Genomic DNA, 26,738 nt, shown 5'->3' on the forward strand with positions numbered 1-26,738 from the left:
TCCCCCTCCCCTTATTGCGCCTGTTGCGCAGGCTAGATAGGGTGATGACGTTCTCAGTCAAAACCAGCAAGGAAGCGTTGTTCAAGCTTCAAAATTTGCATTCATTTGTTGTTAGTTGTTTTTGCGGAATCAAATTCGCGGTACACCTTTACAGCTTTGACCCTTTTAGACCACGAACAATGCCCTGTTTTCCTGCTGCGTTCCTCGAGCGAGTAGATAAAATTGAACTGCAAGCAAAAAATGTGCTGCTCGGGGAAACATGAGGAACTCCACTCAACCAAAATGCCTTCCGCGCTGTAGACTGGTAGTCCTGTTAATGAGCAAGCAGTCCAGTCGTCGAGGATGGCGACAGTTCATACTAGCTGCCTGTCTTCCTGTCCCAAGCAGTCCTTGTGCCCATGCTTCGCCGGCTAGGATGGACACAGGCTCAGCTGACGAGATTATCCTGAGGAACTACTCGCAGTCTATGCGCGGGCGCTCCTTTAATTTTACAACGAAAAATAAGCATGGTGCCAGAGAAAGACACATTCACTTCCATCCAGCCTGTGTAGCAGGGGCCGGTGAGAGAAGGGGAGGGGAAGGCCCCTCCACTCCTTTTCTCCCCTGCCTCGCGCGCGCGCACGTCCTCGAATTTCTCCCTTCGCCCTCACAACACCGGCGCCTGAAACGCAGGTTACTTCCACCTAGCCTTCGTGAGAGGCAGCTATATCTATTGCGATTAGCTTGTATAATTGTTATTCTTTAGTGTGTTGAGAATTTCTGTTAGAGATTTTTTCTGTCTTTAGGTGAAACCTTCGTGCTTGTGAGCTCCTATATGAAAAATCATCTTTCCATCAAGTTCATATTGAAATATAATATTGACATAATTATTACACCCTTTCTAAAAGTTGCATAGTTCTCTCCCCGGTTGCGTTTTTCACCGCTGAAAACAACACTTCCAAATTCCAATTCGATCTGGAACGCACGGACACGTTTCAAAGAGTTCACAAGAACTCCTAAGTAGTCTGTGGCTAAACAAATTTTAATATACAATTTTTTTACACTGTCTTCTTGTCCTTCTTTTTTGTTGTGGTTGTAGTCATTGTTACTGCTTTTTCCCTTCTCCTTGTCGTTTTTGCTTTTCCTTCGTTAGCTTTATTTATTATTATTTGCTATTATGAAAAATTGGTGTAACGCTGCGTTATTTTTATAGTCTGTTTAGCTAAGTGTGCTATATCTACGGACTACGGTACAAAATCTAGAATCTGCCTCTGCTACTGACGAGAAAATAGTTAAAAACTTGTTCCAGCCTTTCTTTCACTTAAACCTTGCCCGCCAGTAAACCACGGTTTTAACTGGGGACGAATGCATCCCTTGAGTTGCTCATGTACCACGAAACATTCATAACGTTACTAGGAAACTCCACTTTCACTTCAGCCTCATTTTGTAAGAGTACAATTCCATAGGGTCTACTTTTAGCGGAGAGCTGGGATCCAGTTCCTGGTACTCGTGCAACATTGTCAGGGAGGTGGACTGGAGTCTGTCGATGGACAGGTTCTTGAACAAGTGGTTTAACTGGACCTGCCGAGTAAGAAACACCAAAAAGTCTTCTAAGGAAACAATACGTTTCAAACTCAGTAAAATCAAGATACCCTTTCCCCAAATCTCTCTTGTAAACACAAAAGCAATTTGCTCTTTCATTTCAATGGGTCATATTCAACAAGGATTCAAGTCGTCCCTTGCGTTTGCAAACACAGTCCAAAACACCCCATTTCCTAACACTAGACGTGCCATGCCTCTCACATCTTTAGAAGTCTGAAGAAAAGACGATTTCGTCTGACGTTTGACAGACGACGAACTTGTTTTATTTCATTCTCTGTTGGTCGCAATTTTTTCAATTAAGAACGCTGTCAAGGTCTAAAAATATTTCATTTGTACCGTCACACGAAAATATTTCGTGCAAATACTCCACAAGAAGAATTTCGCTTCACTTCTCATAGTCGTCCTAGTCTTAGAATCTAAAGTTCTCTAATTATTTACTTACCTGTCCTGCGCTTGTTTTTGCTAGACACTTGCACTGAAAATTACAATCATATCCTTCTCGATGAAGCACTAACAGAGCCTCGCCACTGGGACGAGGCCGCTGTTTATCCGCTACCGAACGCAAAGTGACCATGAAGATATCATTAGGTAGCTCCGTCTGTAGACCGTTGAAATCTGACAGCAGATTTTCGGAGTCGGAGGATTCAGAAGCAGCGAACAGTGTAAACAGCGGATGGTTTAAATGATGTAACATTCGGTGCCCAAGGAGGGAGGGGTACGCTACTGGACTACCATTCTGTGAGACAAAAGAATTTAAAGAACGTACATTGTAACATTTTCCATTTCTAACCATGAGCGCGCTTCAATAGGGACCTTACGAAACTAATTAGAGCGTGAACACAAGACAATGACTTTCTTTTTCTTTTCCTGAACTTCAATACAGTCCTTTAGAGTTCAATTCCAGAAAACAATTGCCAACATTTGACGAATTGAACGAGCTGTGGAATAAGCGGAATAAAGTTTGAAGTAGCACGACTTCACTTTTTAAAAGTCGTTTTCGAAGCTGTCGCCGTCGTTGATGCTTAACGGTGATGTTACATGCACGGGACAATTCGCAACGACGAGTTTTAGCGCAACACAGCGTTACAATGTTGGAACAATGTTTTAACTATTCGAAACAATGTCGAAACAATGTTGCAACGCCGTGTTGCGCTAAAAATCGTCGTTGCGAATCGTCTGATGAGCAGCTGTACTTACAGGTTCATTTGGAGTCTTAAATCGTTCCACCACAAGTCTAAAGTTAGCTGGAGTGACCTTGTTATCTGTCACTCCCTGACCCAGGCCTCTGTTGTCATCCTGGTACAAACGACGATCAAGAACAACTTGAAATTCACCTGTAAAGACGAAATTGCTGTTGTATTACTGCTTTCTTGGTAAGCATGCTTTCCACTTGTCAAAGAGCACAAGGACGCATGAGAAAAGACAAAAACCATTCATTTCTTAAGACAAGTGACATTATTTTATAACCCTGATCGGTCCAATTTTCAAACATGGAATCAAGAGTTTTTGGAAAAAAATTGTTGACACCACAAATGTAGACCGCTCATCACCAACCTCCACGCCCTTTAAGACTCAAGACCCTGAAATCCATACCCTATTTTTAAACTACTTTTGAAAATGACCTCGGAGAGGTCGAAACGTTGTGAATTTTATCACAAAATGTATATCCGAGACATTTCCAATCAATAACTTAAAACCAAGTTATAAGCCCCCGCTCACAAACACTCCTGGTTATAAGCTCATCTACTTGAAAACAGAAAGGGCTTTTTTTTTTAAGGTTATAAGCTCCCCCCAACCTCCTCCTCCCTCGCTTTATGGGAACATCTAGATGTACCTACTTATATCTTGATTTTTTACCCCTTAAGAGTTTTCCAATTTTTTTCTTGTAATGAAGTAAAGTACTTGTCATGAACAACTTGTTTCGAGACCGTTTTCTATGCCGCTTACAGATTCCACATCTGCTTCCCCTCCGAAAACCCAATCCCAAGGATTAAAAGCGAGATTTACTCCGGCAGTTACCTTGATGAAGACCAGCCACTCCATTGGATTGAGCCGAAACAAGTGTCAAACGAGTTGACTTGTCCTGAAGGAAAGCCATGGATGGAAGAGGGTAAAAATTGGCCTGGATGGGTATTTTATCCATCGTTTTACGCTTTTGCATCTAAAAAAGACAAAGAAAACGTAAAGACAGGTGTAAGAAAACTGGAGTAAGTCTATACTTTCATGTGTAACAATCTGAATAATTACTAAACTTGTAAAATCTCAGTAGCCACACAACGAAGCATTACGCGCCACATTCTGTGCAACGTTTCGAGCAACAGCACTGCACTGATGCCATCGCTTGGGGAGGGCGGTGCGGTACAACGGGCGCTCCCTCTCTCTCCTCTCCCCCTCCCTCGTTTTTAGTTTTTCGCGCTCCTTTTTATTTCACACCGCTCCCCACTATCTGAACGCCTAGAACAGGGAGCAGCGCGAGATCATTTCCCGACCAAAACTGCGATTGCAACGTCGCCGAATGTATAGGAAAAACGTACACCCCTTGCCACCCAGTCACGGTTGAGTGGTTTTCCATACAAATTCTCGTTAATTTTGAAATTTTCAAACCGTCCTAACATCCTTCCCTTACGCACTACAGAGCTCAAACGGTTTAAAAACCACGAATTTCTTTCCAAAAAATCAGTGGCTCAAATGAGATTTGACCTCAAAACATGCAGCTTATAAGACCTCAGCTCTAATTATCTGAGCTTGCAGCCTGCTAATGGAAACAGCGCCTGCTGTATGACATCCTTACTCTCATAACGTGCGCACAACAAACAAATAAAAACAGCATATTCGAAAACTTGTTGGGTAGCTTAACTTTCGAAACTTCAGCAATTTGAAAAGAAGTCCTTATCTATATACTTTAAATATTATTTCCAACAAACCTGAAATCCATTCAAGTCGGTGTAAAAGTCTCTGTTAGTGTTCAGTATGTTGCTCTTTACTCTCATAACTAACTCCTGCAGAAAAAGATGTATGTTAATTTACAGCGCTTAAGTTTGCTTGATATCAGGAGCCCGGCATAACCGTAGCAAGAGGCGTTCATACTAGGTCATGAACCGGTTTATTTTGAGCTGCATTTTAGAGCGCTTTCTCCTGCGAAAATGGAAGCTCCGCTCCGTCTATGAGTGCGTTCGAAGTACAAGCAACAGAGAACGAACTGAACGTCATTAAAAGGTCAAAAATCCAATTTTCAGGTCAGTAGGTTTTGCTGACTGGTTTGTGAGACCAAGAAGATACTCTAAATGCACACCACGATAGATCTACAAACAAACTGAAAACGCAGTCACGAGAGTACATAGAAGTTGCATTTTAACTAGAGCGCCAGATTTCATGACAACAACTATCACACACACACACGTCGGTAAGCAGCTAAATCCCTACAACAACTAATAAGCGCTGTCTTACCTTGTTCACGAAATTCCTGATGTCCACTTTGTTTTGGATATCCAAAGTTCGTCCTTCGGGACCTGCAGTGTACCATCAACAAGACACTTGTCAATTTTCGCTTTTAGATTAATTTTCAATTGGTTGAATTACAATACTACGCTTCGTGATTGGCTAAAGTGCAATTGTGCGCCTGATCTCGGCCAATCAGAACAAAAACCAACTTTTTAGCCACTTGCATGAGATTTCCCGCGCTTTTCACCGGCTACAAGCAGTGGGACCCGTGCAGCTGGTCAGTCACGTGGTATAAAAAGGCCTGGCTTGCTGGAAAGCAAGGAACACAATGGAACAACACAAAGAGCGCATCATTTAAATGGTAATTCAGTCTATTTTAAATGATGCGAGTCTTGTCCCAGTGCGTTTTCTTTGCTTCTCTGACCGGCTGCAAAGGGCCTTTTTGTATTTTCCTTACTGTCGGTGATTAACAAATTAATTCCTCTATAATTTGCCCTAATGAAAAAAATCTTCATGCACGCACGTACTTCAACTCTTCCTTTGTTGCCTGAGTTGGGTCGGCGAACACTCGCATGTAACGCGCCTCCCAAGGAAACATCCACGTTATCCACGATCAGTGCCTGCTCCATTAACTTTGTGACCAATTGTGTAAATAAATACAAACCACTCACCGGATATGGAATACATTCTGACGACATGAACGACATTGGGAAGGGCGACTCGAACTTCCTGCATCTGAGAAGAGAAGATTTAAATTTTTTTAAGAGCTATAACACACAGAGTCAGCTTTTAAATTCTTTTTTACACACCGTTGTTAAAAATGTCATTTTCGCTTTCACCTCACAAAGAAGCAACACGTGGCACGTTTCTTTAGATACAAATCAATCAATCTTTAAGGAGAAACTTTCACGAAAAAATAAGCATTTCGTTGTAGAAAGTGCGTGTAAAAGTCAAACCCCATTCCATATGGATCACTTTACATTCGCTACCATAAAAAAAAATCTTGCATCAATTTTGGTGTTAGCATTTTTTGTTCTACTTAAACGTTGTCTTTCTTTTTTTTTTCGAGTTTTTTTAAGACTCGATCCTTGTCCTTGTTACCAGTCACTTACCAGTTTTCCTCTGCTTACGTAAATCGATGGTTGCTCCCCTAGGCCGTGAGCCTGCAAATTAATCAGTCACAACATGAAGGAACAAATAATCGTCCACAAGGAAGAATAAGTGCTGCACTTGTACAGAGGATTTCAATCGAGAATGGCAGTCCAACGCTTACTTATCACTGACCACTGACCGATAGACCCAAGATTAGCTCAATCGGTAGAGCGCTTGACTGCTCAGCGGGAGGTCGTGGGTTCGATTCCCTGACTTAGAAATGACAATACTTCCTTTGCCCGGCAAACAGCTACTCCTTCGCGTGGCTCGGATGACCACGTAAAATGGCGGTCCCGTCTCCAGATGGAGACGTAAAAATAGTGTCCCTAATTGGTACTTTCGTGCTAAATACATTGACACTCAAATAAAAAGCATTTTTTTCTATAAGCAGACACAACGAAATTGATGAGGCTTGGAGATGGCGCTTCACACTACTTGGAAATGTAAATCCCACCCTTTCATACATGATAATAAGTATCCATTCAATTCAGCGCAAATTTAACTCATTTTCATGTGACTCTCTGCACTGCCCGGCAACAGACCAAAAAGCACTGACCTCGGCAGGACCATCTGGTAGGAACAGGTAAGCACCACTCCTATCTCCAGAAGGTTTTGTGCCGTAAGTGGCAAAATCAATAGCCACTTCTGTCATACTTCCATCGTCCTTATGCGTTACGCTCTGAAACGAAAATTTAACCTTAGATCGACAAAACATGTAAATGCGGGGCGCAACGATTTCTGGGATCATTTGGGTGGACAAACGTTAATTGTGATTGGTTAATGCTTGCCTTGAATACCACTGACCAATCATAACTAACGCTCGTCCACCCAAACAATCCCAGAAATCACTGCACCCAAAGCTTGTACCCATTCTCCCACGAGTTCTAAAGTGAGGAGTTGAACCGTACACTTGACAATTTCAACAGGAAATACGTCACCGTGCACTCACCAATTTTAATAAGAAATACGTCACCGTACACTAAGCAATTTCGACAGGAAATACGTTTTTGAATTAATAATTGACAAGATGATAACGATGGTAATGAAAACCACGTAGAAAATTCTATCATTCTTTTGAACAGTTCTTCACTGCTCATTTACCAATTCGAGAAACCGTCAACTTGAATATCACGTGGGCTGTTTACCCTATAAAACGTCATTCTGAATCTCTCTTTTCTCACATCTGTTGTGGGGCGATGTTGAGGCTGTTTGACTTCAAAATGTTGTGAGAATGAACGAGACTCAAGACAAACATTCAATGCATACACATCATATTTAACATTTTGCAAAAAAAGCCGGGTGTTAAGTGAAGCCATACAAAGTGTGCACAGTGCTGTAAAGGTTTACCTTAAGAAGGCCTCTGACACTGTCAAATTCAACTTTCATGAACACATTTTCTAAAACAATATTTTCTCGTCCAGCTTCTTTCGCATCAAATTTAAATCCTTCCCTAAAAAAGGAAAACAAAAATACTGCTTCACCGCGAACTTTCAACACACACACATATATTACAAAAACACCGATCAACTGAAACAAAACCATTATAGTTGAACGCAGAACCTCTTCACAACGGCCACCTTGGGGACAGAAGAAAGTGGCCGTCATGGAGAGATGACCGTTGTAGGGAGGTTTAAACGAAAGTCAATGTATGGACTGTCTGCCAAAAAAGTAGCCGTTGTAGAGAGGTGGGCGTTAGTGGAGGTTCGACTGTTCAACAAATTTGTAACAGTGTACGAGGCTCGAGGACAAACGGTCCACTCACAGGATGAGTCATAAAAATGTGAACCCAAAAATCGCGCTGAAACCGTTCAAGGTAGTGTGTCAGTACGACTCGGGCGTGGCATGTGAACGTCTTATTCCAGTTTGTGGTCATTGCCCTACTTATTACCAGGCTATTGTGTGATTTGTGTTACTTATATTTTGCTCAACATACTGAGAACGTTTTCGCTAGAGAAACGCGCTCGTTGGTACGTGAAAACGAGACAAAAGAGAAAACCTTGTGGACAGCAACAACGTTACAGCTCCTCCTAGGAGAGGGGCAGGTCGAAAGACTGTCTACGAAATCAAAAATTTGCCTTGACACAAATAAACCCCAACAAAACCCACTAGTACCAGATTAGAAATGCGCTCTCCTATGTCGAACGCAATCAAGTATTGATTTGATTTGGGAAGTTTGCGCCGAGAGGGTTTGGATTTGTAAAGCAATGGACCTTTTTAGCTCGCATGTTGTGTTTTCCCATTGCAGACAACATAATGTTACCCCGGAGAACAGTTTCTTTCAAATCTCGCGCCTTCCACCTGCATATGCGTGTATGACTAACTGAAAAAAAAAGGCCAATTCCCTTGAGAACATCACGTGGTCTGAATAGGCGATTTGCATGATGACGCCATTCTACTGCTACTACCAGAATCCTTCAGGGTTTTGCTTTCTTGTGCAAATTAGAGCTTTTGTCATTTGAACCTCGCTGGGATTACCAAATTTGAAAATGAAAGGGAAAACGGAAAGGATTCTGGTCGTAGAAGTAAAATGACGCGATCGTGCAAATGGCCCATTGGGAAAATGAAACCTACAAGCAAAAAAGGTCCAATATTCCATCACAACGTCTTACCCTAAGTTTTGTGACGTTTCAGGTGCGTTATATGCAGTGATAGCAGAACGTTCGTTCAGTTTTGACCCCAGTCCTGATGACACAAAATATGTGGTCAAAGCCAGCGGTGAAACTTTGGCTACAAACACGACCTGACAATAAAGCAAAACCAACAACGCTATTAGTGAACAAGTCAATTTTTAAGTGTTATAATATGACTGCTCCTAAGAATTCTGCGTTTACCACCAAATAGACCACAGCTTTTGCTTTGACTGCTAACTGAAAGCTAATTTTCTCTTTATAGCTTGTTCTTCCAAAATCGCAAACAAAACTACTAGTAGAATACTATTCCTCAATGAGCAATTTAATTCCAAAACACATCAAGGATGTGCAAAAAGAGCTGACTAACCTAGCAAGGCAAGATCCTAATCCTATTTCTATAATATTAACGTTCCATCCTAATTCGGAGAATCCACTACATAAACCCTGTATAAAGAATTGGTTCCTAATGATGCCATACACTGTTTAAGAAAGAACTAAGCCTGGCCGCTCTCCAGCGAGAATTAAACAGAGAGCTTGCCTGTATGCTATCAAAGAGCTAATCACCGCCTCTTCACCATGTACTAACACCCTGAAGTGCGTTACTGAACTTTGGCTGAGGAATTACAATACTTACCTCATATTTGGCAGTTGATATTCTGTTCCTGTGATCCCACCACACGTTTACTTGACTTGGAACTTCCTTTCCATCACTATCGCTCACCTGACAAAATGCCAAAAACAAATCGAAAAAGCATTTGCGAAGCACAACATCATTATCGTCATCATCATCATCAATACCATTACCATTATTATCATCAAAGTTAAGCAAAGTACTTCAAAACTAGGGTTGATACTCTCACTGTTCAAAGTTATGTATATTTTAAACACGCTGTTAATTTACTAAACATTTTATAACTTCTAAGTGTTTGGAAAATGAACTCAAGAAACTTTCGCACCCTTTTGTAAACATAAATTTGCACAGGCATGAAGCGTTTGAAGTTTATTACTTACATATAAATTGGAAGAAAGTTACATAAACTTATTATTTTAAAAATGCTTCCCCATGCTTCCACTTAAAGCCCAATAAAAGAATACAGAAAATTCATCAGACACTTGACCGCGGTGGAAAACTGCGCCACCTTTACTCCCTCTAAATTCTCCACTTCTTGTTTGACGTAACAAAAATCTTTGCTTTCCATGTTTACAATATTTTTGGCAATTGTTTCTTTCATTCGATTCACTAATGTAAACGTGTTCATTAAAATTCATAACTTTTAACTATTCATACCATTACTGCTGGATCGGAGACGTGGAGGCTGACGATCTGTTCTCTTGCTGTCGTCAAGGAATTGTAAAACACTATTGCCCTGTGAAATATAATTTTTCCTAAGGTTAATTGCCCATTCGCCACTTTCACATAGACCATAATGCACCTTGTTTATTCCCCCCCCCCTCCCCCGCCCACAAAAAAAAATGAAATTGAATTTAAAATTTCTTACTAATACGATAAGATACGATATTTTATTTAACGTGGGGTTTTAGCTCAATCAGCTGGTTTACAGGTAATCCATGGCCCTAGCGGATAGCTGACTGTAAGAGCCAAATTCATCCTGTTTCATCAGTTTAGACATCAAAACCTTGGAATTCAAACCAATTCACCAAGAGCAGAGGCTTGTTTCTCCAAATTCTCGATGACTTATCGTCTTACAGGGTGTTAATAGCGAGTTTAAGCAACGTGAGGCGTTTTCCCTTTTCAATATATCTCTACGCTGCCAAATTAGTAATGCTTAGTGTCTCTGCTCTTTTTGAGATGACTTGCCCAAAGATTTAAGCGAAACCACTGCCGAGTATTGCAACAAGTCGACTTCTGCTTGACGTGTGTCCCTCAAAAACGCCTTTGCTTAAACATGTAACTTTACTAAATCTTTCTATCCCTGAAATCAGCAACAAGTGATTAAAATATTTTCAAGTTACCTTGGAGTGTCAGAGACTGCTATGACTTCTTTTGTGGGTAATGAATCATGACCTAATCTGCTTTCCTCCTACATGAAAGGGGAGGAAAATAATGAGTTCATGTTCATAGACATAACTTCAATACTCTCTTTTAATAATTTTATTGCATGATGGTCAAATTGCCTACAACAGCAGGCAGCCTCGCCCTCGGATAATTTTGTGTTGCCTTTTTGACTAAAGAGCTTTCCTAATCTCATACTAACGTTTATCAATATCAAAATGTTTTAACACAGGAAAGAAAGTGTACATACAAACTTTAGAGGAGGTGCATATTGGTCTGGTAACTTGTAGTGCGACTTGTCAGATGTTAACAGGAAATGGGAGGAGTCCTGTATCACTCGCTGCATGTCATTCAAAGAGCGTAACATTCTGTTGATTGTAATTTCAGTGTAAATTGTAACAGATGAATATACAGGTTTCATACACTTTTTTGAACATAAAATTCATAAGGACTTTTCCGCTTTCCAAAGACTCCTCTCAGTGCAAAAAAGAGCCTTGAGTCTATATCTATTTTAGTTCTTCCAAAACATGAGCAATTTTATCCTGAAGGTCTTTCTCTGTTTGTTCCTTTTAGGCACTTGAGAATCTGGGTTGGATAAAGTTAACACCAAAATTCAAGGACTTTCTAGTACCGACTGCAATTTTCAAGGACTTTCAAGGCCTTGAATTTTTATTTTAAAATTCAAGGACTATCAAGAACTTTCAAGGTGCGTGCGAACCCTGAATACAGATCACAATTATTGCTACATGTAGTCTTCTGCAGGTGATGAGGTTGGGACAGAGTGATAAGTAAACATATTTTACAATAACTGTGCGATTTGGCCAAGAGCTATGGTCGATAACAGTAGAGACCACGGAAATGACACGATGGTTGCACAATAATTTCTCTTTCTCTTTCTTGCACGCCCAATTTTCTGAGAAACGTCAAGGGAAATGGCCATCAAAAACAGCACTGAGAGTTTTGAACATTTTCAAAACATTATTATGGTATAAGACAGAGTATAGACTATGGACAATTGTTGTCTACTTCTTTAGTGACTTTAGTATCACAATGATCACCAGTGATTGGCGCAAATCACTCCTCACTGCGGTCAAAATGAGCTAAAATATTGCAATCAATATTCCGAGTCAACGACTGATAACTCTGTTTTTACTTTTCATTACATCTACCACTATGTAAAACCAAAATCTCTCTCTAGACATTAGCACAGACCTTGTTGCATAATCAATAACCACAAAGTCTTTAGCTGTTCCAGTGATGCCATCGTGATGCTGAAACAAGCCCAGATTCTGGCGAGCATTCGTCAGGAGGCCATACAGTTTCTCAACAGAAAAGCTTGAACTGCCATAGTGACGAGCATGTGATTCAGCCAACGAGAACATTATTTCTGCAGCTCTTCAAAACAGACACAAAAAGCAAGTTAACAAATCCATTGATAGTCTACAAAATACCAAGCAGGACGGATTTACCACAAATTCTGTATCAAGCCCTCCAGGCGCTTATTTATTTCAAACACATTTGAGAGGGGGTGGGGGGGGGGGGGGGGCTTATTTAAATCAGCAATTTAGACGATGGACCCAGTTCTCCATAAAGGACAAGAATGCAAAGTGGAAAAGCTCAAGTACAAGAAGTTGGAGGTTATGCAGCCGAGGAAAAAAAACAAATCCGAACTTCCGCCACATGAATAAACCATCCTGGATCAATCCAGACGAGGTTTTACAGCCGAGATTGATTAATACAGTTAATACAGTGAGACAGAAAAATAAGGGGGATGGGAGGGGGGCTGAAAAGAGAGAGGGGCTTATTAACTTTCTTACCTTGAAAAGGGAGGGCCTATTAGAGAAGGGGGGGTTTAATAGAGAATTTAGGGTAAATGTGCGAGTGTTGGAAGAGCCCCCACATTTATGTATTCAAATTACAAATTAATGTCAAAGACACCTAAAAGAAATTCAGGCTTGACAAGAATAGTCCTGTTTAATTAAATAAATGGTCACATGGTACAAAAACACCTTGCTGGTGCACAAATTAATGACCCAGTAAAACAAGAAAAACAGAAAGAAAATACATCACCTAAAACGCTAATTTTCTTACTTTTCAATTATTACAAGATCTTACTGTGTGATAATGGTGATAATCAAATGCAACATAATTTATTCATTGAATTAAGAAGACTAGTGAGAAGGCATTAATACCTGTGGTGTGACTCCAGAACTCTGTCCATACTTTTGTAAAATGGTCTTGAGGTGTAGTAACCACTCCAATAATGATCATCCCTGTGAAAAAGGTCATGTATTTAATGCCCTTGTGACATACTTTAGGTAATACACATTAAAAGTCATGAAAACAATACTGTACAATTTTAAATCAAGCATTCTATTCAAACATAGGCAAGCAGTCAATTATCTATACAGAGAGAAGGGGGCAAAAAAGACTTTTTGATGAACAAGGGAGGGATCATTCCTTTTAGAATGAGTGCAGTTACACCCTCTGGCTCCACTGCGGAAGCAAAAATGAGATTTATTTTCTCCCGGGGGCTACACGTAGGCTACATTGTTTTCAGTACTAATTTATAGTTTACAACCATCTGTACATGTCCTCTAACACCATTCCATTGTCTGCTGATATAAAATAAGCTTTAAAAAGCTATCATCTATCACTTCCCCAAGTAAAGCATTGTTCATAACAGATAGCTTCACACACCAAAAACAAAACTGTTATAATGCAGCAGAAATTGGCCAAGGGAGTAATTATAATTGCCTTCCAGATCTGAAAGGGGGATTCAGTTCAATTCCCCCATGGTCCATCTAAAAATAGCACACACTGTATGCAAATTAATAGCAGTACCTATCAGCGTATGTGTAGAAATCCCCACTTAGGGCAGGAAAACCTTTTGGTTGACTTCCAGGCGCAGAACCTAGTAAGAAATAATTGTTTTGATTAGCTTAGCTACAACACTAATTTCAGGGTTTAGCCATGGAAAGGAAGAAGGGGTCAGATTAGATTTCATTACGTTAATCACAATCAAAATGTAAAACGTGAATTTAATGTAAGAGCAAGTACACATTGAAGTCATACCAGTGGTTTTATACAGAGCATTGAAATAGTCACTTAGAGTCCCAAATTGCACCTATGAAAAATAAGCATATGCTATTAACAAGAATTTTAACAAAATTATTATTATCAAGTTGGTCATGTATTTTTAGTATGGTAATATAAATGAGTAAAATACGGTGGTCAGTCTATGATCAGGTTTTTTCCCTAATCGACCATCTGGCTTCTTAAAACCCTGATATAGACATAACAAGGGCTCAATAAAAGTGCCATCTGGTAGTCCAGGACAAGTAGCTTTCTTGCCAGGCAACTAACTTTTAAAGGTTATTACTCGACCAATGGACAAAGGTCCAGACTAGTCATCCTCTAAGAAAATTTTTCACTAAGACAAACAAGTAGTGGCCTCGGGCAAGCAAAATGGAGGAGCTGCTTGCCCAAGGACAAGGTACTGAATCAAGTTTTTCTTAGCCTCCCATAGCTGGTTATCAAATGAGCTTAAGCTACTGCTGCAAGACACTAGCAAATATTTTATTCCTGTAGTGTTTCCCATGAACAGATTGAAAGTTCTTGCAGTATGTTTCACAATACACTAATCAACTGGGCAGTACCTATAATCAAGGACAGAAGCAGTTGACACACTTGTCTAAAACAAGTGCTTTTGTCAACAATAATTGTTGATAAAAGCAGTTGTTTTAGACAATTGTGTCATTCTATTTAAATGCCATAAATCCCCCCATCCCAAATAAATGTTGTTTGCAGTAAAAGACAGACTTGAGGGTTTAAAATAAAACATTGATTTTAGGAGGAGGGGGTGGGGGTACAGAGGGGGAAGTGATGGATATGTCCACTATGCAAAAAGGGGTCATCGTATAGAAGTGTCTCAACACTTTCGTTCCTCATTGTGGCAAGCTTACAGGGCGTTGTTCATTAATCTGTTTATCTTACATCTAGGTGTTGAAAAAATGACCTCGCATAATTTTTTTAGAAATTTTGTTCAACCCTACACTTTCATGATGACGTGGTTTTATGATGCCACGATGAAGTAGCTGTGTGTACTTTGCCATGGATAATAGACTGAGATGAATGGTGAATAAATAAAACATACTTGTAAAGAATATTAAATGAATATTTTAACGGTATTTCAACTCCATAAATTATTTGGCATGTAAAATCAGAATGCTGGTTACAATTTGATGATTAATCATGAAGTAAGATAAAAACAGGTACCTTGGCCTTTAGCTCTGGATGAGAATTTATATGATCCATCAGTCTCTGTGGAGAAGAATATTACACAAAATACTAAGCACTGATAACACAGCCTCTACATTTAGTCATCAAATACTACCTTCCTTCTTCCATGCAAAAAAGGAGAAGACCCTAAGGTGAAAGGAAACCTATTCTCCGCTCAACACAACAATGACCTGCTTTTGAGTGTGAACTCGGTCAAACTTGAAAAATTATGCTCTCATACCTGATAATTACCATACTGAGCATTAATTTCAAATGTTGTCTCATATCGAAAGTCATCTCCCAATGGCACAAACAAGACATTTGTCCTGTAGAGTTGTGCCTTCTTCTTGTACTGATCCAGTAGCATTCGTGACCTGTAAGAAAACAGAATGAAGTCGTCAGAAAGTTTAAAGGCATAGCTTGTTTCACAATATTCCAGGTAACATTTCAACCTTTTCCAAGTGCCTCTGTGTGAAAGAAGTCCTGCAGGGGGAAACAGTATTCCAAGAAGATGAATGTAATATTTTCAGATCATGCAATGGAGGCTTCCAGCACAAATTAAGAGTTATGGGATGGTGATCTTGACCAAGGGGACTGGGGGTGCCTATTTCCTATTAAGTTTTTCTTTCAAAAACCTTATTATGGCTACCTTTTCAAATGAAGAAAAACTACAACATCATCCATACTACCCGACTACACATCCTAAAAATAATCCTACAATCCTAACAATTTTCCTCAAGACAATTCTCACAAAGTCTTGTAAATGCCCCCCTCCAAAAAAGAGGAAAAAAAGTGAAAGAAGTGGAAGGAGAGAAAGCATTATGCATGCCCAATGTTGGGAAACTGATGTTAAGCATCAGGAACAATAGCGTAGTGCTCAACTTATAAACGGTGTTTTTGCACATTTTGGTACTTTTTGGCCAAAATTGTGACTGAACAAGGCTCAACTAGCTTTAAAACGGATTTTTCAGCCAAATTTACAGGGTAAGCGGGTTAAAAGATAAGCCAGTAGAAAAAGATTCTCCTTTTACCTCTAGCATTTAAAAAAAAGTGAGGGGGGAGGGGATGGAGGGACTTATTCGCTATCTCAAGGGGTTTAAGGCCTGGGTAAAAGGTGTGTTTTTCAAGCATACAATTGAATGACAATATCTTGCGCTAGGAGGCCTAAAACAAAGAAATTTTCTCTACAAGTAAATCTTGAGGTCTTCTTGTGCCTTAACATTTAATTGTGGTCACATGACATGTCACTTGACCAAAAATTGAAAACAAAGGAAATTGGCAAGTTGGTGGTGAATTTACTTTGTTTGGATAAATAAATTGGCTTTTCTCATAGAGGATAAACATACCTAGTAAAGTTCTATGTTTGAAATGAATGTACGTGAAGTGTAACATGAAAGTTTTAAGGAATTCAAGGTTGAATTAAGGCATTTATAAAATTGACGATGTTGAAGTGTAATGGATGGTCATTCCAAACATGAAGTGTTAGAGATATTAACGTCAATGAGAAAAATGTTATCACTAGATTTCTTTTCTTAAACCTGCCACCAATTTGTCAATCATTTTAGATTTATAGCAAAATGGTCCCATGACATACCATGTGACTTATTAACACAATATTTATACTTTAAAATGTTAAGGATGATGAATTCTTTACGTGTGCCACATTTTAATTCAGGTCTATAATCTGTGCCAGAGTTATAGCCAATAAAAGATTTTCCAAAGGTAAACCTATTAGACCCAGGCCTTAATTTAAGGCTGTATCTTAAGGCCTGGGTCTAACAGGCTCAGATTTTAGCTGACAGAGTAGACCCTTATTGAGGAGAGGGTGCTTACCAGTAATGTAGAGTGTGGATGCTTATTCAAGGAAATACATGAATGTGTTAAAAACATAGTTCCCACTCCCTCCTACCGATGAGCATCAGTCACCAATAGAATGAACAGAGTTTTCAAAGACACCTGTAAAATACCTTTGGGCAACATTGTTGTCATCAATTCTTACAGGAGAAATTCTCCAAGGACAAGTAACACCACCACCAGGCAAGCGGCGGAAATCAAACTGGCAGCAAATCTAAAGAAAGAGCAAAGAGGCACTGAATTGATTCTGTTAGAGAGACTGAGCCACTACAGAACTGTATTTAGTTTATACAAGCCATCTAATAATAAAATTGGTGAAAGGCCCCAAACAATTAATAAAATCACAAGAAATCATTACTGTTAGCCTGGATTATGGGCAATAATATGCCTGTCTATTTTATTGAATTCATTCATTCATTCAGTCATTGATTTTGACAGGATCTTTCAAGTGTGATGCATAAATGATAATTGAGAGAAGATATTTTTCTCCATAGAGCAGCCATGCTTTATCCAAGACAGATTTATTAGAAATAACACCAGGGTATTTTATAGTGCCCACTCATTCTAAACTGGGGTTGTCACGTATGACCAAGAAGCTGTCAAATGCATTAAGCCTCTGGTGAGTTAAGCCTCAAGTAGTGGAGTATGTTATCAACACAACACAGGATTTCTCATAAATTTTGAAGCTACTGTATTGCTTTGAATATGGGCTTTCAGATAGAGGGTGGCATGGTAGCGAAAGGGTTAAGTTTAAAACAAAGGGCAAGACATCTCCTTCCAAACATACATTGATATTTCATTTTGCCATACCTTGGGTTCAGGACCACAAGTGTGGGGAATGTCATAGCTGTAAAATGGCATCATGTGACAAAACATATCGGTTGATGATCCATGATCTGAAATTCAAGGCGTTAATTTTTAATCAATACACAACAGGTCTTGAAAAAAGTCCCCGGACAAGTAGATATAATTATTCTCACTGCGCAGGTTACTCCAATGGACAATAGTCCAGGCAAGTCATTCTCCAACAAAATCATTAACAAGACAAGCAAGTAGTTGCCCCAGGGAAGAAAAATGGGAGAGCTGCTCATCCAAAGGACATGCTGGAATTCATGAGAAGTTTTTTTGAACTCTGCATAGAACTCTCAGGCATGGATCCACACTGGTTTCCACCGTTTTACAGAAATCAGTCAGATTTTAAAGTATAATAAATGTATTTTTAACAAAGAAAAAGCTTTCCAAGTTGCAAGGCTTCATCCATGAAGAAATATGGAACTGGCCAATATCCTGTCTGAATGACTCAGAAGCCCTGGAAAGGGGACTTTAGAGATAAAATCAAAAAAATTTCCTAGGGAAGAATGCCCCTTCAGCATTCTTTTAGGAAATCAGTCAGTATTTATCTTAGATCTGCGCCTGAGTAGCTAGTAGTCTCATGCCAGAATGAACTGAGACAAGGAAACATTTTCTTCAGCTATGCACTACAATGCTCAAGAACAAACACATTAACAACCTCAAACAAAACAATGATGAAAACAAATGAAAAAAGATGGCCTAGGATTGTAAATAAGGGAGTGTGAAAATACAATATGGCAACACAATTAAGCCATATCCATAGAGAAAGAAAATAACATATTTGCACACTTAGCCTTTCTGAGCAGAAGACTTACCCCAGTTTTGTCTCCACATGAACTCCAGATTTTTATCTTTTGCAAGGTGTTTCTTGACTTGATAATGAGTTCGTTGAATTAACATGGAGTGAAACCCCATGCGTCGCAAAAGGTATGCCATTGTGGGTGTGTGCCCAAATGGATCAATGGCCCATCCTGACATAGGCTTTATTCCTGGTAAAATATAGAAAAATAACGATTACATTAAGTAGTTACAACCCCTCAGACAAGCCCTATTGTCCCTTTACTGTATTTTAATTTCTCAGAAAAGGCAATTCCTTTCCTGTTACAATCTAAGAACAATTCTTTGAGTGATTAAGAGGGCACTGTAGGCAGCTTCTTGTGCTATTTGCATGTAAACCTGGTCCAAAACAATTGAACTTTTGGGAGTGGAGATGTAACAAGGTACTGGTGAGGTCTGGAAGATTGCCTAGTTGATTTCAGCATCCTGTAATTTTTTTTTGCATAATCCCATAATTCTGCTCTAAAACATACCAACCCACCCATATTACAGCAGGGAGCCCAAAAGTCTGTCCACTTTTGATTTATTCACATTCTTTCGTACAGATTTAATCCAATCAGAAGCCTGCTGGACACTGTCCTTGACTCCTGACTGGTTTATGTCTGCATGAAATAGTGTGAGTTAATTTAAGGAGGTCACACTTTTGGCCTCATTGCTGTGATTGTACCTTTTGATAATATTGTTATTTCATGCAATAGTAATAATCTACAAACTCATTAAACCAATAAATTACAACAAAAAGTAAGTTTATCACCTACATGTAGAGGATATTGTTAAAAGGATGAGCACAATATACATGTATAATTATGTAACTGTATGGCAGCCACTCCTTTTTTTAAATTTTTTGACTGTGGCTGGTTTCATTTATTATTCAAATCACAAACTGTGTGTTAGGGGCATGAGGTTGATCCTCAATTGTATAGGAACCCTAAAGGGTGCCAGAAAATAGTCCCACTGACTTCTGATAAATTCATAGATTCTCTCTCCACATTGCCTCTTGTTTGTTTGTGACACAAAAGGAGAAGTTGTCATTGGATTGATCCACCAAAGGCCCTTTTTAAGGCAAATCTTTCAGATACCTTTATGGACATAAAGAATAAGGTATTATAACAATTAACTGACCTGAACCCAGATTCTTTGCAATCCACTGATGCCCTTCAATCAACTGATCCAGCATAGCATAGTAATGAGTATTGGCCTCGTCATTCATGACCCACCCACCAGTTACAATCTCTAGTTGACCATTGCTTAGCTGCCTAAGGAATAAATTGTTAAGTCAGTGTGTTATATCAAGAAGTGAACTTTTAATCAAATAAGTCAGTTTGAGGATTGGCCCTTTCTCAGGAGTGAAGAGGTAATGAATATAACACAAACTAAATCAACATGTACATTCTCTCCACTGTTCTTCTTGTTTTTCTTCTGGCACTAGTGGGGAAAATTTCTTTGTCGACTAGGCAAATATGCTGCAAAGGTCTGGCCATTCTGCCATGGTCCCAGTAATAGTGGGTGAGGCAGGAATGTGAAGGGGGGTGCACAGAGGGCAAAGACCAGGTAAGGGACTACATGTAAGGGCGCTTTCCATGTGTCAGAACTGACCGGCCAGACCATTCCCGTTATGATGAGAAATTCACTTTTTATCATAACTATTCAGTCAGATTAGTCAAATTTTAAATAGTGTGCACAAAGGAGAGGGTTTTTCAGCAAAAACTATCTTATCAGTCGAACCTCCATTATGCAGCTACCCACTATTGAGCAGCCAGTAATCAAAGTCCCAAAATGATTGTAAAAAAGAATGGGAAATTACACCTCTATTAAGTGGCCACATTTTGGCCATCCCAACAAGAGTTCTCTCATTGATGTCACCTCTACCAAGCAGCCATCAAGGGCTTGATACACTTAGTTTGACTTCATGTCAAGAATATGATGAAGGAAAATACAGTCTGAGATAGAAGATGACAAACAACCGATTGTGGATCAGTAATGCTATCCTGCATTTGCTTCTATGTTTCTGCTAAAGATTATGCTAATTTACAACAGAACTCTATTGAGCGGCCAAACTCCATTAACCTTTTAAGTCCCAATAGTGACCAAGATCAAATTTCTCCAAACAATATCTATACACTGTCAAGAGATAAGTTATGAGAATTTATAAAATGATCACACAAGAGAAAATGCCTTCGCCCTTAATCTGTTATCAAATTCTCTCAACTCATTCTTTAAGGAAATGTATAGGGATCAGTTTGGAGAATTTGTATGTGGATACTGGGGCTTAAAGGGTTAAGCAACCACTTGCCGCTACCTGGAGGGTGGCTGCTTTATGGAGGTTCAACTGAAATGCCAATATTGAAAAAGTTCTTACTCTAGAGCAAGCTTTTTTCTTTTGTCATCAACTTCTCCCCACCACATTGAGAAATAAGATATTTCTGCCCAAATGAACTTTCTTCTTTTATCTACTGCTAGGGCATCAACTACATTGTCTAGAATGTGTCTTGTCTGCTGAGTGTAATACTGGTCTAGTGTCTTGATCCACCCTAGAACACGAAAAAAAAGACAAAAAAAATATTTATTAATAAATTTAAAAATTTTTAGTCTATTTCCACAATCAAATAGACCTTTTTACCAATACAGCAGCCATATTGAATTAATTCGATTTAAGGAGTATTATAGGATGCCCAGGGGGCATGAGCACATTTTGATTGTATTTTCGAGCGCTTTTCGGGACATTTTTTCTTAAAGTTTTCTTAGAATAAGATTGTAATGGGGAAAAAGATCCCTGTGCCGTGTTTCAATGTAATAATGATCACCTTTTTCTCGAGAAATATACAGTGAAAGACCATAATTTCTAATACTAAAGTAGAAAAAGGCAATCATTATTACATCCAAACATGGCACAAGGATCTTTTTTTCCCTTTACAATCTTATTCTAAGAAAACTTTAAGAAAACATGTCCCAAAAAGCGCTTGAAAATACAAACAAAATGTGCTCATGCCCCTGGACATCCTATAATACTCCTTCATTCGAATTAATTCAATATGGCTGCCGTATTGGTAAAAAGGTCTATTATTTTATTACACAAAGGGTAATTGGGCCCATATCAAACCCCCAACCTGAAGAGGCTGTTCTTAACATGTCCTCTAATCCTTGCCCAAGATAACATGGTTACAAGTACCATGGGAGTAAAAACCCCAATGCCATGGCTCTTGAGATCACTAAAGGCCTGTTAAACTTTGCATTTGTTCTTGTGACTTGAATCACTGTTGTGAGAAACATTGCCTGAGACAATATTATTGCCAACTATAACACCCCACAGAATGGTCATTTTTAGCAATGCTTACGTACATGTAGCAGCAAGCATTGCATTTTGGTAAGGCTGATCTGAAGACTGACTTTTGATTCATGTGGCTGGAATCCTATGGTGTAATCATTCAAAGGAAATCTGTCTCCAGTAGTACTTTCAATTAGTGGTACTATACAATGTAATTTATTTGGTACATGGTTCTTACATTTACTTTTGAGTCTGAAGAGCAAATCCAATTCATTTAAGTGGTGTCACCATTTAAATGAAATCTCTTCAGTAGTACTTCGGCATATGACCATATTTTCTCATGATTCAGTAGAAAGAAATTTGGTATTATTCTGGAATTTGAACTTTGACACTCTTAAGTTTTCAGTTTGGAGTTATTAAATAGCAAATTTTGTCTGTGTTAAGTCCAGCAGATAAAACTCATATCAAAGGTCATACCAATGTTGATCACTGGTTTTGAATCAAGACAAAACTGCATTTACCTGGATCATTGTGAGAGTGAGGGACCACAAATACATTAAGTTGTTCTTTATCAAATTCACTGTCATCATACTTCACATCCCAGCCTTGTTTCCATGCACCGCCATCAATATTATCAAATGGCATTACATCAAACATATCCAACATCTATAATCAATGGATGACAACACTGATATGATAACAATTCGAAAAAAAATTAAATTGTCTAATTATAGAAAGATTACAAAATATACCACTTTAGAAACGCTTACACAAGGTCCTAAAATAAACAAACTATGAACTCTTGCGAAGCTTCTAGAAAGTCACGCTAGTTACACAATACAATTTTCCGTAACACCCTGTAACCCTGAAAAATCTTGTGCGAGGGTGAGGTGAGGTAATTTAGAAACCAGAGAACATAAGCTAAAAACATACCCCATGTAAATGTGGCTAAATGTAATTTAGGCCAAGTTAACCTCGAAGCAATGCTGGTCAGCTGTTTCCCCAGCTATAGTGGGGGTGGCCCGATGCCTCTAGCAGGGGCACCTTGTGACTTAGATACGCAGTTGCCTGCTTGCAGTTCTTCACAAAGTGTTGTTGCAATAGCTTGCTGTTTGCGTGCCAGTTTGTGCTTTAGCATATAAGCATATTTCATGAACATTGGACGACTGAGTTTTAAAAGTTACTTGCCCAACAAAAAAAGCTACTAGTCCCACTCAACTGGATGATACTTTTTTTAAGCCCTGAAAAAATGCACATAATCTGAATAAAAGGATTGAAATGGTGCACCCACCCTCTAAGAAAAGTTTACCTTCACATTTGCTGATTTTCCTGATGCTGTTGCTGAGAACACACAGCCATTGTCAACATCTCCACCTTGTACTTCAGGCCTTCTCTCAAGAGATTCACCTTGTTTGCCTGGTGACGTCCTCCTTAACAATTCTTCACGCTGTTTATTGTGCCCTGGTTTGCCACCGTGGAATTTTATTTTGTCTACAGTTCGCTGCATACTGTTCATAATTTTGCCAGTTCTTTTCAAGTTCCCTTCTAGTTTACTCATATCCCTTTCAAGAACTCTCAGAGGATCCTCAACATTTTGTTTTCTCTGAAGGACAATAAAAAGGTAAAAATATACTGAGTTAATAAATCAAATTAGGTGTGTGAGTTTTGGGAATGCTAATAGGCTTTTTTCAACACTTTATGCATCAGTCACTCGAAACTCCGCCCCCCCCCCCCCCCCCCCTACCTCCGGGACTTAGCCAGGAATTTAACACTGGCCTTGTGTAAAAACACTGCTAATTTTCCCCCTCCCTGGGCCATGTAGTTTGTCAAAAGCTCCATATAGTAGGGCATTAGTTCCAATCTCAATTTCAACCACTCTCTAGGGTCCAGTGTTGTTCCTTGCCGAAAATGGGCTCCTTTCCTGAAAAGCAGTTGGTAATCGACCCTAAAACAGTTCAGACTGGTCACAGCGGGACTTTTTTCTAAAGACAATCATATATTTTGAACTATACTCAGCAACTGCGATGAAATTTGATTCCTTCACTCCAATTCAATCATAGTGTATGTGTTGTGGTTCAGTTTTATCCTTGGTTCAATTTTTATTAATTTTCTTTTGTTTCAAACTGAATACCATACATTACCATACTCAAAAACAAAAGAAAATAAAAATTAAGCCAAGGATAAAATTGAACCACAACAAAATACTAACCTTGTAGGTGCTGTGCTGCATTAATTTTAATGTAGCTTTTTAACATGGGGTACAATAAAAGTCTCAAATGTTGTGACCACTCCCCTTGTTTTGTGTCATTGTCATATGTACTAGAATCGAGTATGATTTTAGGATGTTTCATCATCATGTTTATGTTCTAAATCTAAGACAGAAGTCATGGCTTTCTATTTTTTTTATTTTCTTAAGTTTTTCCCTCGTCATTTCACCTTTTTCCTGGGGAGTTCAGCAAACTTTAATGCGTTTCTGATCAAAACACTACTGGAGTAAAGGATCTTAAATGAAACAGCTATTTTTTCCTCTTTGTGATTATTTCTAATTTTCTATTGAGATTTTTGAGCCCGGTCCTTGTGAGGCAATGCTCGACAAATGAAGGATATTTTTGGTGTAAGAAATCTTGAACAAAATGCAGTCAATAATACTCATCAAGCAAAACTGGTCCAGGGGTACATGTAATATTGTCACTGGTGAAGCTAAGGCCACTGTCTCTAGTGTTACAGAGGCTCAAACCACTTACATTCATATGTAGACCTAAACAAACATTTTAACCAAACTTGTATATTTCAATATATAATATTTTTGTCTGCCACCTTTCCTTCTACAAGGTTAAAATTTTGAGGACTGTTTTTATGGGCCTTGGGCCAGAGAATTTGTCTGGCTACTGTATACTGCCACCTAAAAGCCCAGCCCCCAGTTAAAGGTCCTTTACCTGTAAACATAAAAATACATCCTTCCCCTTTCTAGCTCCAATTATAAGCCCTCCTACTGTGCTCTAAGCTGCGACCATTTTGGTTGCCATGGCGAGTAGAAAAAATTTTGGCGACTGATATTGCGGTGGAAGTTGCCAATTTGGCAACCTATGTCCAGCGATCACATGCCAAGCTATTCCCAAGAAATTCCAGAGATTTTGTGAGATGCGGTTTTCTAGTAGTTTCTCATCTTTTTAATAAGTTAAAGTGTGATAGAAATTTGTATTAAATATCCTTATTCTATGCTCTGTTTTGCTGATAATCTGCCTAATTTCACCCAGGTTTTCTGGGTATTAAGCCTCGAGATGTCGCGACACCTCCAAATTCAATTGCGATGGTTGGGCAGCAATTTTGATTCTTTCAAACGTTCATGTAGTGTCCCTTTTTTCTGGCGACCGAAATTGTATGTTTGGTGACCATTTTGTAATTTTAGGTCGCTTTGAAAAAAGTTGAGCTTGGAGCACTGCCCTATGAATTTGATTTGTTACATGTATTTGAGCCTTAATTAAAAACCAGTAAATGCAAAATGTATTTTGATCAGCACTACTAAACGTTTGTAGCTTGTTTTGAGGCACCTTATTCTATTCCAGTTATATATAAGGCCCTCACAACACCCCTTTCAAAGATTTATAAGCGGCAGTTTCCGGTATTTTAGTTCCGTGAGCCTTGCTTATTTTCTCTTTCGAAAATTAGTGAATAATAATTTTGCATTCTAGAAACACTGCTCTGCAGCTTGGAAAAATAAGTTTCGATTCTACGCCCACATTTTTTTATTTCCTCAGCTGTATCCTAACAGGTGGTTTAACTTTAATAAATTACCATACTTTTAGTGAATTAATCAATGAATATACATAAATAAAAAATCATTGCCTCTACTTTTGCTCCGCCACAAAAATTACTCCACCTTTCAAATTTACATTCTTTAGAAAATTGCAAGTAAGCAACTTCCAAGAAATTAAAACTATCGACTTAAGCCAGCTGGTCATTTTTTTTTCAAATATAAGCTTACCGTTAACTTTCAATCTAACGTTTCAACAAACGTCTATAATCTAACACACACTGCAACCGCACACAAAAATAAACAATACTTTTTTGGTATTCTCATATTTCTCAGGCTTCAGCAAAACAAAGCAATAAATGTGCAAGAAGAATATTTAGGCTTATATTTTTATCAAACTATAAGCCTTTTATTTATAAAGATTTATACATCGCCTTTCTTCTGCGATTCGATGTAAAAACATTCGCGGGAATCTGTGTGCACTTTTTACTTTGCATGCACACCGGCTAACGATAACGTTTCTATTCAATATTTTAAAAAAATGCGCATAAAGTAAAGGATCGACAGAAAACACTTTCCATGCAGCCAACAGAATTTCATTACAAGTAAGCAAAACCGGCAACAAGCTTCAGAAATCTCACATGATTTCATTCAACCGATATTCATATTGTCATTGTATGCAAACGAAGAAAAGAGCTTTTTACAACCGTTTTACACCAATTCATCCCTTTCCGTCTTTTGGTAAATTAAGATCTTATAATTATTCGATGGACGTTTAAATAAATACCTTTAAGCTAAGAGGTCTCATAAACAGCTTTAGGGGGTGAATTGAAAGCCACGTCGTGTAAAAGTTGCATGGAGAATTGTTTTTGGAGACCTTCGCAACCTACCTCAGCTTGGAAGATTTCTTGAGAGGTGGGAAGCCGTCCTAACTGATCTACTACCAAGTACATGGAGAGAAATAGGACACAGAATAGAGCCCCACCAAGAAGAACTATCCATTTTTTCATGGTCAGCTAAAAAAACTATAAAAACAAATCTATGGACTTCGAATGAGAAAGGAACATGTCTATTCTA

General features: G+C 38.8%; 1 protein-coding gene across 2 annotated transcripts; it reads right to left on the reverse strand.

The window, feature by feature from the left end:
• Positions 1-893: 893 nt before the first annotated feature.
• Positions 894-26,738, reverse strand: LOC140933580 (alpha-mannosidase 2x-like). Of its 2 annotated transcripts, XM_073383185.1 has the most exons (29): positions 26,552-26,738; positions 23,217-23,510; positions 22,429-22,573; positions 21,002-21,173; positions 19,765-19,898; positions 18,621-18,794; positions 17,764-17,849; positions 17,067-17,167; positions 15,341-15,473; positions 15,097-15,141; positions 13,894-13,945; positions 13,663-13,732; positions 13,011-13,091; positions 12,031-12,213; positions 11,069-11,186; positions 10,779-10,846; positions 10,093-10,171; positions 9,439-9,525; positions 8,784-8,914; positions 7,522-7,624; positions 6,731-6,853; positions 6,135-6,185; positions 5,694-5,757; positions 5,029-5,090; positions 4,506-4,580; positions 3,601-3,742; positions 2,779-2,915; positions 2,024-2,317; positions 894-1,560 (listed from the first exon to the last, which is right to left on the reverse strand). In XM_073383185.1, the coding sequence occupies exons 1-29, from the start codon at positions 26,669-26,671 to the stop codon at positions 1,408-1,410; spliced, it is 3,477 nt and encodes a 1,158-aa protein (XP_073239286.1). In that variant the 5' UTR covers positions 26,672-26,738; the 3' UTR covers positions 894-1,407. The 2 variants fall into 2 exon arrangements, with proteins under 2 accessions (XP_073239286.1, XP_073239287.1); XM_073383186.1 differs by lacking the exon at positions 6,135-6,185.

The sequence above is a fragment of the Porites lutea genome, chromosome 4 (genome assembly GCF_958299795.1).
Source record: "Porites lutea chromosome 4, jaPorLute2.1, whole genome shotgun sequence".
Taxonomy (NCBI): domain Eukaryota; kingdom Metazoa; phylum Cnidaria; class Anthozoa; order Scleractinia; family Poritidae; genus Porites; species Porites lutea.

Excerpts from the sequence above, each read along its gene's own strand:
- LOC140933580 (XM_073383185.1), bottom strand. The coding sequence starts at position 26,671 with ATGAAAAAATGGATAGTTCTTCTTGGTGGGGCTCTATTCTGTGTCCTA. Across the intron at positions 23,511-26,551 it reads AAGAAATCTTCCAAGCTGAG|AGAAAACAAAATGTTGAGGA; the intron begins GTAGGTTGCGAA and ends ATTGTCCTTCAG. Across the intron at positions 17,850-18,620 it reads CATGTGGAGACAAAACTGGG|ATCATGGATCATCAACCGAT; the intron begins GTAAGTCTTCTG and ends CTTGAATTTCAG.